Source organism: Fusarium musae, chromosome 1 (assembly GCF_019915245.1).
Source record: "Fusarium musae strain F31 chromosome 1, whole genome shotgun sequence".
In the NCBI taxonomy this organism is placed as follows: Eukaryota; Fungi; Ascomycota; class Sordariomycetes; order Hypocreales; family Nectriaceae; genus Fusarium; species Fusarium musae.
The window spans coordinates 2,930,187-2,943,248 of record NC_058387.1 but is presented as its reverse complement, the minus strand read 5'-3'; the positions used below and the strand labels follow the sequence as shown (position 1 = coordinate 2,943,248).

The 13,062-nt window shown below is 48.7% G+C and overlaps 5 protein-coding genes across 5 annotated transcripts; all 5 read left to right on the top strand.

Annotated features, from left to right (window-relative positions):
- Positions 1-2,180: 2,180 nt before the first annotated feature.
- Positions 2,181-3,413, top strand: J7337_000890 (uncharacterized protein; the record flags this gene model as incomplete). Its single annotated transcript, XM_044818637.1, has 2 exons — positions 2,181-2,238; positions 2,293-3,413. 2 exons carry the CDS (start codon positions 2,181-2,183, stop codon positions 3,411-3,413), a joined length of 1,179 nt encoding a protein of 392 aa, XP_044686339.1.
- A 2,408-nt stretch (positions 3,414-5,821) lies between these two features.
- CYP51B (Sterol 14-alpha demethylase) lies at positions 5,822-7,582 on the top strand (the record flags this gene model as incomplete). Its single annotated transcript, XM_044818636.1, has 3 exons — positions 5,822-6,070; positions 6,191-6,388; positions 6,446-7,582. The coding sequence occupies 3 exons, from the start codon at positions 5,822-5,824 to the stop codon at positions 7,580-7,582; spliced, it is 1,584 nt and encodes a 527-aa protein (XP_044686338.1).
- A 537-nt stretch (positions 7,583-8,119) lies between these two features.
- Positions 8,120-9,061, top strand: J7337_000888 (uncharacterized protein; the record flags this gene model as incomplete). Its single annotated transcript, XM_044818635.1, has 1 exon — positions 8,120-9,061. The coding sequence occupies one exon, from the start codon at positions 8,120-8,122 to the stop codon at positions 9,059-9,061; it is 942 nt and encodes a 313-aa protein (XP_044686337.1).
- Positions 9,062-9,734: 673 nt separating this feature from the next.
- J7337_000887 (uncharacterized protein) lies at positions 9,735-10,776 on the top strand (the record flags this gene model as incomplete). Its single annotated transcript, XM_044818634.1, has 2 exons — positions 9,735-10,380; positions 10,460-10,776. 2 exons carry the CDS (start codon positions 9,735-9,737, stop codon positions 10,774-10,776), a joined length of 963 nt encoding a protein of 320 aa, XP_044686336.1.
- Positions 10,777-11,157: 381 nt separating this feature from the next.
- J7337_000886 (uncharacterized protein) lies at positions 11,158-12,624 on the top strand (the record flags this gene model as incomplete). The annotated part of the gene is made up of 1 exon (XM_044818633.1): positions 11,158-12,624. The coding sequence occupies one exon, from the start codon at positions 11,158-11,160 to the stop codon at positions 12,622-12,624; it is 1,467 nt and encodes a 488-aa protein (XP_044686335.1).
- Positions 12,625-13,062: the final 438 nt, after the last annotated feature.

The window sequence follows — 13,062 nt, the reverse complement described above, 5'->3', positions numbered from 1 at the left end:
GGTGGCTTTGGCTCTTTGATCAAGCCCTTTCTCAAGGCAGACACCACGTGGGCTTCTGAGGGATTTGTTGACCACTCTTTGGGAAGAGGCTCCCTATGTCTTCCAGACATTGTGGAGTGGACCAAGTCGGTTCTTGCGAACGCTCTTGAGGGGCCCTGGGGGCTTTTCGAAAAGATACGACCATGCCTATGCCTAACCTCAGCACCAGTTGACGACGATCTCCTGCCTTGACGACTAAACCATCTTGATTTCTTATACCATGTACACTGTTTCATCGTTTGATGGTGAGTATACCACTGCCGTTATTCTTTCGATTTATGTAACAACGGGATGGTGCACATCTCGATTGTAGGGGCGCAATAAAAGTTCAATTATGTTTCTCTCAACGACGTCACAGGGGTCTTTCCATGAGTGAATGTATCTAAAGTATAAGATAGCTTAGTGAATATTTCGCATCTGGATGGTACTGTCTTGGAATCATATGTTCCCGTCTTTACATATGACCCGGGACAGAACGCTTAACTAGAGGCATGGGTCCATCTTGGATCAGGTATAGCACATGGGTAGAAAGTTCATTCATAACATACATACTGGTGCTGCCCACTGTACTGTTGCAGAATTTCGGATGTAGCTGCTGCCATTCAAAACGCGCTGTCCATAAATTGATGTTCAGCGCGTGATGGCTGTGTCACATAAGCCGCGAATCACACGGATGGTGGGGACGGAGTGACCAGTCTCGACAAACACTATAGTACTTACGCGTGAGCATGTAAACATGATTGTTGAACACTGGTAATCAAGGCGCATTTGATGGGAAAGTTGAAAAGAATATCATGGAGATCAGTCTTGAGAGTCAGCTGCTAGGTAGGTGAGGTTCGGTGAGGTGTGAAGCTACAGTACGTGCCTTACCTTCGTTCATATACTGACTTGGTAAGTTAGTAGTAGTACTAAGGTATCCCCAGGTGATACATGCTGCGTGTTGATCCAGGGCTCCAGTTCCGATGTTATTTAAAAGCTAGAGATAACGCACCCATAACAGACTGTAATAATTAACAGGTTCAAGTTTCGCTGGACTGGGCTGCCGTGTTGTATTAAGGCGCTAACTGGATAATTGTTACGCCATAACTTTCAAGGCTCACTGGGAACAAATGGCCAAGGGTATTGCTCCATGATTCTTTGTTTCACGCATGATGCAGATCCATGAAAGTCGACAGGTCTATGAGCCCAGAGCTTGGTCAACGGTCTTTAATTATCCACGTCAGTACAGGATATCATAAGAGGTATCGAAAGACTCCCTTACATATTGAAACATAGTCAAGCCGAATAAAGCAGATACTCCTCGGCACATTTAAGAACATGTACAGGCTGGAGATACCTAGCGTCTGTCAGCCTCAACCCCCTTTCCTCTTCCAGTTGCCTGCGATTCTCTTTACGGTGGAATTTCTTTTGGGTTGAGTGTGAGCTTATTTGGGTGATCTAAACCCCACCTTGTACTCATGACCGTAGGTAGGTAATGTTCCTACTGCGTGCTCAGATGTAAGGCGGGGGCTGATGTACAGATACTCGTATAAAGGTGCTTCACCGCTCTCGCGACTACCTACAGATATACAGTGCGCAGCAAGAAAAGCGTTATCGTCAGAGCATACTATTACACTAAATGAGCAGGTAGGGTACACGTTTCGCATGTCGCTGTTTCATGGCTACCTTAGTATACACCATCAGTCCGCACTGTCTCCCCACCCGCGCCACAAGTACCGTTACTTAGTTGTTATCACTGGGCAGCAAGATGTGCTCTCGTGCCTGTAACAAAGAAACATTCGCTCTTGACTGTACTTTACCAACGGTTTTTCCAGCCCCGACTTCGCTGGCCAAGAACTCGATACTTACTTTCTATCTTTTTTATACCCTCACTTCGTACTTCATCTTTCTTTCTTGTGCTTCGCCATCTTTTAACTTTTAGGCAGCCTCCTGAATAACACCACCTCATATCCAAGAGATAAGCGAAGTTGCACTGCTGATCTACCTAGTTAGCATATTGAGTCCCGTGTCTTCTTGTACTCCGCCTCGGACCTTGAATACCGTGTGTCCCAACAACTCAACTTTCAACAAACTTCGATCTTATCATCGTGAGAAGAGGCAAAATGGACGGAGAAGCAAACCAAAGTTGGCAAGGAAATAGGATGTCTCCAAATGGAGCGAGATCGAGTCCTGGACTTCCCTCTCAGAGACGTCACGATGGTAAGTCCCACCCCGTAGGTCAAACTTTCCAAACTTGTATGTTAACTTTTCTAGAAACTTGGGTAGAAGTAGCGTCACAGCCCTCATCTTCCTCCTTGTCCAGTATCGGCGATGAGATTGTTACTACCGGCCTGCGCGTCGGAAATCCATATGTGCGCCGACGACGATTACAGCAATCAGCACGATCGCTCCCTCAACAGCAGACTGCTATTCATAATGTGAACGCGGCCGACTTGAGTAGCCAGGAGGAATACGACGAGAGCGATAGCGAAGATGATCGCCTACTTACCAGCTCGACCGAGAACGCTCAGCCTGAGGAGGAGGCGGATATGGATTCAGAGGCTGAGTCGGATGGTGATAACGTCACCGCGCTCGGACGTGCGTCCGATCAACCTACAGAGCGTATCTTTCGACCTCAGCCAAATGCCTTCACTCATCCATCCACCCAACGAAGAGACTCGGCTCCAGTCATCCCAAGCGCTCATCCTCCTCATCCTCATAATGGTCTTACACGGCCATCCTTTACCCAACGATCGCAGACACGGCCCCACCGTGCGGGCCCAAGCTTCATGTCCCCGGCTGTTCGTGAAGAGAACGACGCGGCTCTTCGTGCATCTCTCACTACTCTTCTTTCCTGCGCGCATGCTGCTAGAGGTCTGCCCAAGTCAAAGGATGAAGTAGAGGCCCAGAGGACCGCCAACGCAGGTGTAGGTCCCAGCAGTCAACCCATGGAACTCCGACTTGTACCGGAGTCAGAGCTGTCGACAGAGCCGAGACGAGCCCAGCGACCTGCGGGCCCATCTCCACCCCGCAAACGGGGCTCCCCCGCAAGATCCCCTTCACGAACCTCTGAAAGAGGCAAGCACGGCTCCGGATCGCCGACGGTCTCAAGGGCTACTAAGAAAAAGAAGGTTTCCCAGATCGAAGAGCCAACCAGCATCTCACCAACCCTTCTCACATGGGTTGTCAGCGCTGGAGTTGTCGTGCTTGTATCTGTGGTGGGGTTTGGTGCTGGTTATGTTATTGGTCGTGAGGTCGGCAAGCAAGAGGCGCTGGCTGCCAGCGTTGGAAGTGTCAACGAAACGGCATCCTGCGGCCAAGAAGTAATTCGATCTTCGGGCAGTGGGCTTCGTAAACTTCGATGGGGTGCTGTCGGAAAGAGCATCGTTGCTTAGAAGACATGATTCTCTGCATGGCTTCTGTCGTTTCGGTGACAAGTGTAGAAGATACTTCACGAGGGTTGCGAGATTTGTTGGGAGTTGGAGTTTGTAAGATGTTCTTGACGGTTGTGGTTGCGACATAAGTAACACAGCGGACCTAACAAGACAATGTTCGCGTTTATATTACCTGACGGCGGCTCACTACTAATGTTTAGGCGAATTCGAGCATTAATGCAATTTACGTGCATTTATGGGGATACATGAAGAATTTGATATGCCTTTTGCTCACTCACATATTTTATTGCCTGGCGAGTCTGTGTTTGCTCTTGGTAGATACTCTGATACTCTGATTGCAGGCGTCGGTAATATTCCCCTCATGATTTTCACGGTTTATAGTTTAGGGCACAGGAATACAAAAACATTTTGAATCATATTACCCAGACTCCCTAGGAAGAGCCTCGATTTTGTACAGCACAGTATTGCTAACCACCACATAGTCAGAATTTGTCGGCCAACGCCGCGTCTTGTTGGCCTCGTAGACAGTTCAACGAGTTAACGATAGTAGAAATTTGTACGGGCAGCTCTTCTACAGCCATAATAACGGGCACGGTGACAGATGAGTTTGGCCTCAAGACGCAACAGACCCTATCGAATTGATAGTTCACTATTGTATTGACAATGCCCTAACATGGTAGGCATTTCACGTCTTCTGAATCGCGCGAACATTTTTTGACACTTATGAGGTTTGTGGTTTCGCAACCGGTATCGGGGCCATGCCGTGCAGTCTGTCGAGCCGTCGATAGAGAAAACTGCACAAAAATCTCAAACCCGCTGTTTTTTATCCTCAGATGCCGACCATTCTCACAGACCTCGTCCGGGCCTTGACGTCAATTCGGCGCCGGCCGGGACGGATAGGCCCCGGTGATTGGGACTATTCTTGACCGTTCCGTCTCACGAATACGGAAGGGAGTCGGACGACGTTTTACTTCTTCATATAAGATGAGCCCCGCGAGCGTCAGCCCATCTTAAGCGGGGCTTCATAGGCGAGGTGGTTTCTGTGATCGGGGTGATCCGGGGCTGGGAACAAACATGATGTGTTTTTTTTTTAAATTGTTAATTGCGGCGACTTCAGGAGTAGCTTCTGAGTGTTTGGTAGCATTTCCGGTGGTATCGTGACCTCGAAAGTTGTCAAACAAACGTGTACATCACAACAGTCTCTTAGGAGTGGCCCTTGAATTGAGCAACTTTTCTAAATCAATGGCTATCTGTGCTTCCAATTGAGATCATAGAACATGCAGGACTTTGTGAGCCCTTTCAAATTTTGAATCGTATCTACTGTCGCAAGAATTCCATCAGCCATTAGGTAGCAGATCAGCATGTGAATACTGATACGCCCCTTGATCCTTATGTTCTCATCCTGGACACGTCAAGAGCCATTGACCAATAAACAATATGGTCTTATTCATCGAGGACCCTGGAAATGATTCGAGAATCGTCACATTAAATAGCCGGGTAGTTCACGGCTGATCAAGAGTCGGGTTCTTATTCGGACCATAGCAATGAAGCCAATCAGAAACTCCGTGATCCAATTCATCGGACCATTTTGAGAGTTCAGTCTTTCAGTACAAGGGGCAGAGAGGAAGGGGCCGTGAAGTAGGGGAATTGGTACACAAGGGAGAAAATAACATTTTCTACATCCAAAACCTCACTTGATAATGGTGTTTGACCGTCATTGAGTTATTGCCGAAGGAGGATAAAAATACAGATTGGGGGCTTATTAATTACTAGTAAACGTACTATGTATGTACATACATATTAGGCACTACGTAAGCGATCAATGCAAAACAAGTAAATACTTCTATTGGCAAGCAGATAAGAATGCGAAAAAGGAGGGATGGAGGGGCTCAAGATCTGGCACCACAAAGTGTATGCGAATACGAATCCGCAACTACGAGCCAATCACATCACACCCTTTCGCAACGGAACGCATGATGCCCCATTATTTTCAGGAACCGTCCATGGGCCACATCGGGTTCCGTTTTGTAGGGCAGCAGGAGTGCTGTAAACCGTGAACCACACAGGGGGCGAGGCAATTCTACGGGCTTAATCTCGACGGAGCCCAGGCGGTGTACCGTGCTGTTGGCTGTTTTTGCTCGGCAGGTGTGTGGGGTCTCTTCTACCAGCTAAGACACCCCCCGGTCCGAAAAAAAGACGTCGGGGTCTGTCGCAATTACATATCAGTTAATCTCCTTCGCCATCATTCCCTTTCATTTTCCAGTCAGTCTCTTCTTTCTACGACTCGCCATTGGGATTTCTTGTGCTTCCTGGCGCCGAGGACGATAATTTCTTCTTTACTTCTTTCTAGTAATTCCATCCTTCGAAACGGAACGAAAACCCTGACATCCTCCTTACGAAACCCAATCATGGGTCTCCTCCAAGAACTTGCGAGCCACCCGCTCGCACAACAATATCAGGAGCTTCCCCTGGCCCAGCAAATTGGAATTGGCTTTGGAGCTTTCGTAGTTCTCTCTGTCGTTCTCAATGTACTCAACCAGCTACTCTTCAAGAACCGCAATGAACCACCCCTGGTCTTCCACTGGTTCCCCTTCGTTGGAAGCACTATCACATACGGAATGGACCCCCCTAAATTCTTCAGGGAGAACCGTGCCAAGGTACGTTCAAGGAGCCCAAAAATCTAGGATTGGAGACGAGTCTTGGACGCACAAGGCGCCAGAAAGCCAAGACTATCATGCTAGAAAACAATGCACGACTAAACGCTGACTTGACGCCAGCATGGTGATGTCTTCACCTTTGTCCTCCTCGGAAAGAAAACCACTGTCGCTGTTGGCCCCACTGGAAACGACTTCATCCTCAACGGAAAGCTCAAGGATGTATCTGCCGAGGAGATTTACACTGTTCTCACTACTCCTGTCTTCGGCAAGGATGTCGTGTATGATTGCCCCAATGCCAAACTCATGGAGCAGAAGAAGGTTAGAAACGAGAATTCGATCCAGGCGTAGCAAACATGCTGATAGAAATGCTTTTAGTTCATGAAAATCGCCCTCACGACCGAAGCCTTCCGATCATATGTGCCTATTATCTCCTCCGAGGTTCGCGATTACTTCAAGAAGAGCCCCGATTTCAAGGGCAAGTCCGGTATTGTCGACATTCCCAAGAAAATGGCCGAGATCACTATCTTCACTGCCTCGCATGCCCTCCAAGGCAGCGTTATCCGTAACAAGTTTGACGAGTCTCTGGCCGCTCTCTACCACGATCTCGACATGGGTTTCACTCCCATCAACTTTATGCTTCACTGGGCTCCTCTGCCCTGGAACCGCAAGCGCGATCACGCCCAGCGCACTGTTGCCAAAATCTATATGGACACCATTAAGGAGCGACGCGCTAAGGACAACGATGACACCGAGCACGATATGATGAAGCATCTCATGAACTCTACTTACAAGAACGGCACCCCTGTCCCTGATCACGAGGTCGCCCACATGATGATTGCTCTTCTCATGGCTGGCCAGCACTCTTCTTCTTCTACCAGCTCTTGGATTATGCTCCGTCTCGCTCAGTACCCTCACATCATGGAAGAGCTGTACCAAGAGCAGGTTAGAGAGCTCGGTGCTGATTTGCCTCCCCTGACTTACGACGACCTTGCCAAGCTGCCCCTCAACCAGGCCATTATCAAGGAGACTCTCCGCCTTCACGCTCCTATTCACTCCATCATGCGCGCCGTCAAGTCTCCCATGCCTGTTCCTGGAACCAAGTACACCATCCCGACCTCGCACACTCTTCTCGCCGCTCCTGGTGTCAGCGCTACCGACTCGGCCTACTTCCCCAACCCCGATGAGTGGGATCCTCACCGATGGGAGGCCGACTCTCCCAACTTCCCCAGAATGGCTAACCGTGGCGATGACGAAGAGAAGATCGACTACGGCTACGGTCTTGTCAGCAAGGGTTCTGCCTCTCCTTATCTGCCCTTTGGTGCTGGTCGTCACCGATGCATTGGCGAGCACTTTGCCAACGCCCAGCTTCAGACAATTGTTGCTGAGGTTGTGCGTGAGTTCAAGTTCCGCAATGTGGATGGCGGCAACACTCTGATCGACACCGACTACGCCTCGCTTTTCTCACGACCCTTGGAGCCCGCCAACATCCACTGGGAAAGACGACAGCAGTAGAATTGGCCCCAAATAATGATGAGACAACACGAAATAAGTTGTATACATGCGGCAAACGCAATGGGCATGCTCGGGAGTTGAGTGTTTTGTAATGGCTGGCCTGGTTTTTCCAAAAATAAGTCAATTGTCATGCCATGCCAGCAAAGATCTGGCGATAGAATCTATAAATCTTTTAATAAGCAACGATTAAATTATGAATCAACACGATTTTCTGCGTCTTTTTCTCTCACTGTGATGAACTGATGGCTAGGCAAGCCAATCTCATGGGGGCATACTAAGTCGGAAGTTGGCATTTTGACCCCACCAAGCCCATGACGACTGTGCTGCATTCATACCAGTCTGAGTCTGAGAAGTAGCTTTGTTATTCTGCAATGAGACTGGCGACACGTCTTTCAGCAGCATTATCGCCAGCTCTGTTTCTGCTCTTTATGAATTCTTTTTTATTGCGAAGATTCACTTGGGAAGCAACTGTTTATCAATACCACCTACATCAGTACCCTTGGCCAAAGCCAAGGACCAGCACATCGTCCAGATATCATGAACGAGTCATATGGCCCTCTTGTCCGCCTATGGGGCATACGCCCTTCTAAACTCCCAGGTGCAGGGGCAACGCCAGAAGAGCTCAAGGTTCTTCTCTCCTCGATTATTCTCGAAGCCTTGCCTTTTCTAAACTCCGTCCCTTCCGAGATCCCTTCCGTGGAGCCTGCTACGGAACTACAGTCCACAAGTGATCTCTGGAAACACAAGACAGTCAAAACATACGACGGGTCTACCGCTTCTGTTCATGTATTCGAGCGTACTGTTGATGCTGAGACTCTTGGGGTTGTCGCGCAGAAGAACCCAGGGCTTGGGATACCACCTGATAAAGCGCAGTCAGAGCTTTGGGCGCTTCGGCGGAGTACTCATGAAGCAAAGAAAGAGAAGGGCACGGCAGATTGGGAAGAGTTCGTGAGATGTTTCAAGGAGAAGCACGGTGAGGCGGAGAAGACCTTTACGCCAAGCGTGGTGAGCTTTAAGCGACTACAGGAATGGGATTGCTCAGGCATTGAGATTCAGCTGAACGGCGAAACTTGGATTGACTGGACACTTCGTCGTGAAGAGTCGGTCCATGACCTTCCTGGCCCGTTGTCAAAGCGTGTCTTTCCTGTCCTACAAGCCACAGCTGCTGTTCGTGGACGCAAGGAGTTCCTTGTCGTTCAAATCGCGATCCGGGCCAGCGACGATGCAACAGACGTGGGTAAACACGGAGGCCCAATTCGGGCGGCTTACACAAGTGTTGAGAGGGTAAGAGAATTAGGCGATGGAAGCTTGGAATGGGTGATGGGGACAGCATCTGATGCGAAAGGCTTGGTACCCATGTGGGCACAGAAGCTAGGTCTTTCTGGGGCGATAGCTAAGGTTGTCGGTATATTCATGGACTGGATTGGTAGGGAGAGATTGAAGGGGAAAGATGCTGAAGTTATTGGTGACGTTGAATAATGAAGGCCACGACGCTTGGGTAATACAGATGTTGGTCCTGCACGCGCGAGTGCATTCTATCATTCTAGCAAGAAACGAGCTATTCGTTGTAGGGTATTTGCATACGCTCAAATTGTAAATTCTTCAAGTCAAGATCGGATATATGGAATTATTTTGCTAGCTTACAAGGTCCCATTGCAAGAAGCACACTTCAACAGTATGGAATGCGAGGCTAAGTACATCCTATTACTTACTTTACTTCCATATCAGACCGAGTGGAAAATGATTAGATTTCGAGCTGTATAGGCAGGAACCTTAGAGCGAATCTCGAGATACTTACCTTGGTAGTAGGTAGGTGTTGTCCGTGTGTCAGAGGCTTCTCTTACCTCCTGTTCCTTGCTCTGAACCTCCAAACCTAGCCCCTTCCTTCTTTCACTCTTCGATAACAATTTCGGAGCATTTTCACTTAGAAGGAAACACCAACAGGCATCAGGCACCTTTCTATACCTACATGCCTTAGGGAAGGAGATGGGAAAGCCAAACAACCTAATAATCAAAATCTCATGGAGGCGCCACGTCTTCTGGCCTCTTTTCCCTTCCATCACCACCGGGCCATTCACATTCTGATGATCATCCTTCAGCGATACCTGTCTCGCTTCTCTTCTCAAGTAGAAAAACTCAATTTGCTTTCAACATGAGCCAGAACCGCCACCGATCAGCTCCTAAGGGAACTGGTGCACCTCTGTCGCCTCCTTCAAGTCAATCCTCGGCCAATTTTGCTTCAGCCTTCACTGCATCGAAACCTTTCCCTGATGTTGCGTATTCATCCACCCAAACAACACTAAATAGTCCAAAAAGTGAAGAAAATCAGCTCTTAAAACAAGCAGAGGCGCTCGCAAATATGCATTTCGAACTCAACCTCCATACTGTCTTCTCGCTTGCCAGTCGACTTGAAAAAGAAGTCCAGCAGCTCGTTATCCGCACCGCTGATGACCAAGAATTCAGACGCCAGAATGAAGAAAGGATGACGAAGATGATGATTGAGATCGAAACAGTCAAGGCTTACATGGCTCGCATTGGACATAATCGTGAACCTGCCACACGAGCGGACATCGAGAGGTTACAGCAAGCCATGAGTGATACCACAATGGAATGGAACAACCAACTGGAGGACGCAAGGACAAAAATAGATGAGATATCAGGTCGAATGCTTGACGCCTCGCGACGTGCAGGTGTTAGGGGCAATGAGGCCCCAACAAGCCCATCTCTACTTGGAATAGAAACAAGAGCAACGCGAAAGGCAAAAACAGATATCGCCTCAGGTGCCCACCATCAGCAGCGTAAGTCATTCTGGCCCGGGACCTTGAGACTTTTAAAAACTAACTTATGACGAAGCCCCTCCGAGCTCGTCGAGTCTAGAGTCACGCGTTAACGATGCAATCAACTCAACAAAACGCTGGAACCGCGAACACAAAACCACAAAAATGAGAGAGAATCAGTTTATCATTACCTACCTCAAGAAACAAGGGCAACGAGACCCGGTAATCGCCAAGCTACTGCTTCAAGCGATTCGCGAGCGCGCATCCAACACAAAGACAAAGACTAGCAGAGCAAAGAAACTACCAAGTCTCGAGGAAACTTGCCGCAATACATCGTGGCAAGATGTTATAGACTCAGCAACAGAAGTTCTTGTGGTCAATAAAACACGGACCCTCCAATTTCTGAAGCAAGATTGAGTGGACAGATTAAATAGGACATTGGTTTATTTTGCCTGGAGCTTAACAAATCACTGTCAAGAAGGAGAAAGACATACAAAAAGAATCGGTTCATGATTTCCATTTTCCAACAATGCCTGGTATATATGCATGGCCAGCGGGTAAAAGTGGAACTGACCCATAAGATGCGCGCTGCGCGGCTCCTCCATTTTAGTTTCATCACTGTACCTACCTCAACTTTAATAAAAGGACATTTCGCATCATTTCCAAGCATCGACTTTATCAGTGCGATTTTGTACCCTTGCTCCCCCGCACTTCAGAATCATAAGGAACAAAGGATACGCTCAGTTTACACTCGTTTGAATTGAGCATCGTGAACTTCTTGAGCTCTCCATTTGCAGCATGTCGACACCGACACCAAAAGATGGCCAACCACCCGCAAAACCTCGTCTGAAGCTTAACGTTAGCCGGTCTTCCTCTTTCGTCGCTGATGCGAATGCGACACCTTCAGTCTTGGTCCCGGCTGGTCCAGCTGCTCCGAATCCAACTCCGACGGAAGGTCGCAAGGTGAAGCTCAAGATCGGAAAATCGCAACCCTCAACACCTGCGGAACAACCTCCAGTGAAGACGAAAGCTGGCCGACAACCTAAGCCCACACAGAAACTCGTCGAGAGCAAAAAGCGCGCACACGAAGAACTAGATGATGAGCTGGGCTCGGCGCATCCAACAACAAAAATAAAACTCAAACCAACGAAGTCAGGGCTCACTCCAACGGTCGTGGTGAAGCCAAAGGGACGCGCACCAGTACATCCGCCAGGAGATGGCTATGACTCAGAGGCGAGCGATCGAGAGAAGGATCCATCGATAGAGGAACAATTTGTCCTGAGGATGCTACCAGGAGAGCACTGTGACTATGTGCGCTCGTGTATGGAGAATGGCAAGATGGGCATTCCTCGGAGCCAGGGAGGAGCAGACATACAACTCAAATTCTTTGAAGAGGATTCTCGAAGGGCGGTCGTGTCAGTTAAAGGTCAGCCGTTTGCCGCTGTTATGGTGGACCTGCCTACAGTTACAGAAGCGATGAAGACATGGGATCGCAAATCATTCCTCAAGTCTGCAGACATCTGCCAAATGCTTCTGGTTTACCAGAAAGTTTCCACCGAAGCTGAAGCAAGACAAACACCTCTACCAAGTATGATCGACCAACACTTTAAATGGCCACACGGCCTAACACCGCCCATGCACGATTGCGTGAACCGGCGATTTGCCAAGACCATTAGTCGAAAGGAGATTGAGGATAAAGAAGCAGAAGTCGAACGTCTGCTCGCCGAGGATGCTAAAGCCGGTTCTACGCGTTGGGAATGGGTCGACGAGAGCAAAGACGAGGACGAGGACGCCGAGGGCGATATGGATGATGATGATGATGATGGTCGTATGGACTACTTCCAGAGCCAAGATGTATTCGGAGATGACGACCTTGCAGCCGATCTTGAGGCCGCTTTCGGGGAAATGGGCGATGAAACTCCCGCTACCGGTATGGATGCTCCAACGCCAATGACAACCACACAGGCCAATACACCCGCGCCGCTCCAAGATAGCATTGAGTCGGATGAGTCTGAGGAAGTTTCGGATGATGATGATGATGATGACGATGAGGATCTGGACGAGGATGCTCGAGCCCAGCGCGACGAAGAAAAGGGCGTCAAGTCTTTCATCAACGACCTGAAGAACCAGCTTGCCAGCAAGCAAGAAGAACTGGCCCGTACTACAAACAAGATCCTCCGGACTCGTATTGAGCAGACCATCAAGCAGCTCAGGGCAGAGATTGAGCTCAAGAACTCATCTATCGGTATCGAGACAGATGACTGATGAGGGAGTATAAATCACTCCATGGTGTATATCAGTTGCTAAGAAGGCAGCTGGGTTTGTGGTGGGTAGGCGGCGTTAAGGTGTAGCCCAAGATCTGGGCAAGCGGTGATTTGATTCTGGATTTGGGCCCTAATAAACATAACACATACCACATTGACTATTTCTCACCCAACTGCTAGTAAAGCTGCCATACATCACAAGATGCCCCATTGTGTGCTTGTTAACTGATTTGAAACATGATCTTATACACCAGCATGAAGATAAAGAGCCCAAACACACTTGAACACCATCTTTGTAATGCATTTTCATTGAATAAAACAGGAAGGATTGGTATCTCATCGCTATCCAAAATCAACGCCAACCAACACCACCTATGCTTGTGACATCCAGTGCGTCTTACAGTTATCCTCATGCTCTTTTGGGCTTTTCGCACAAGAG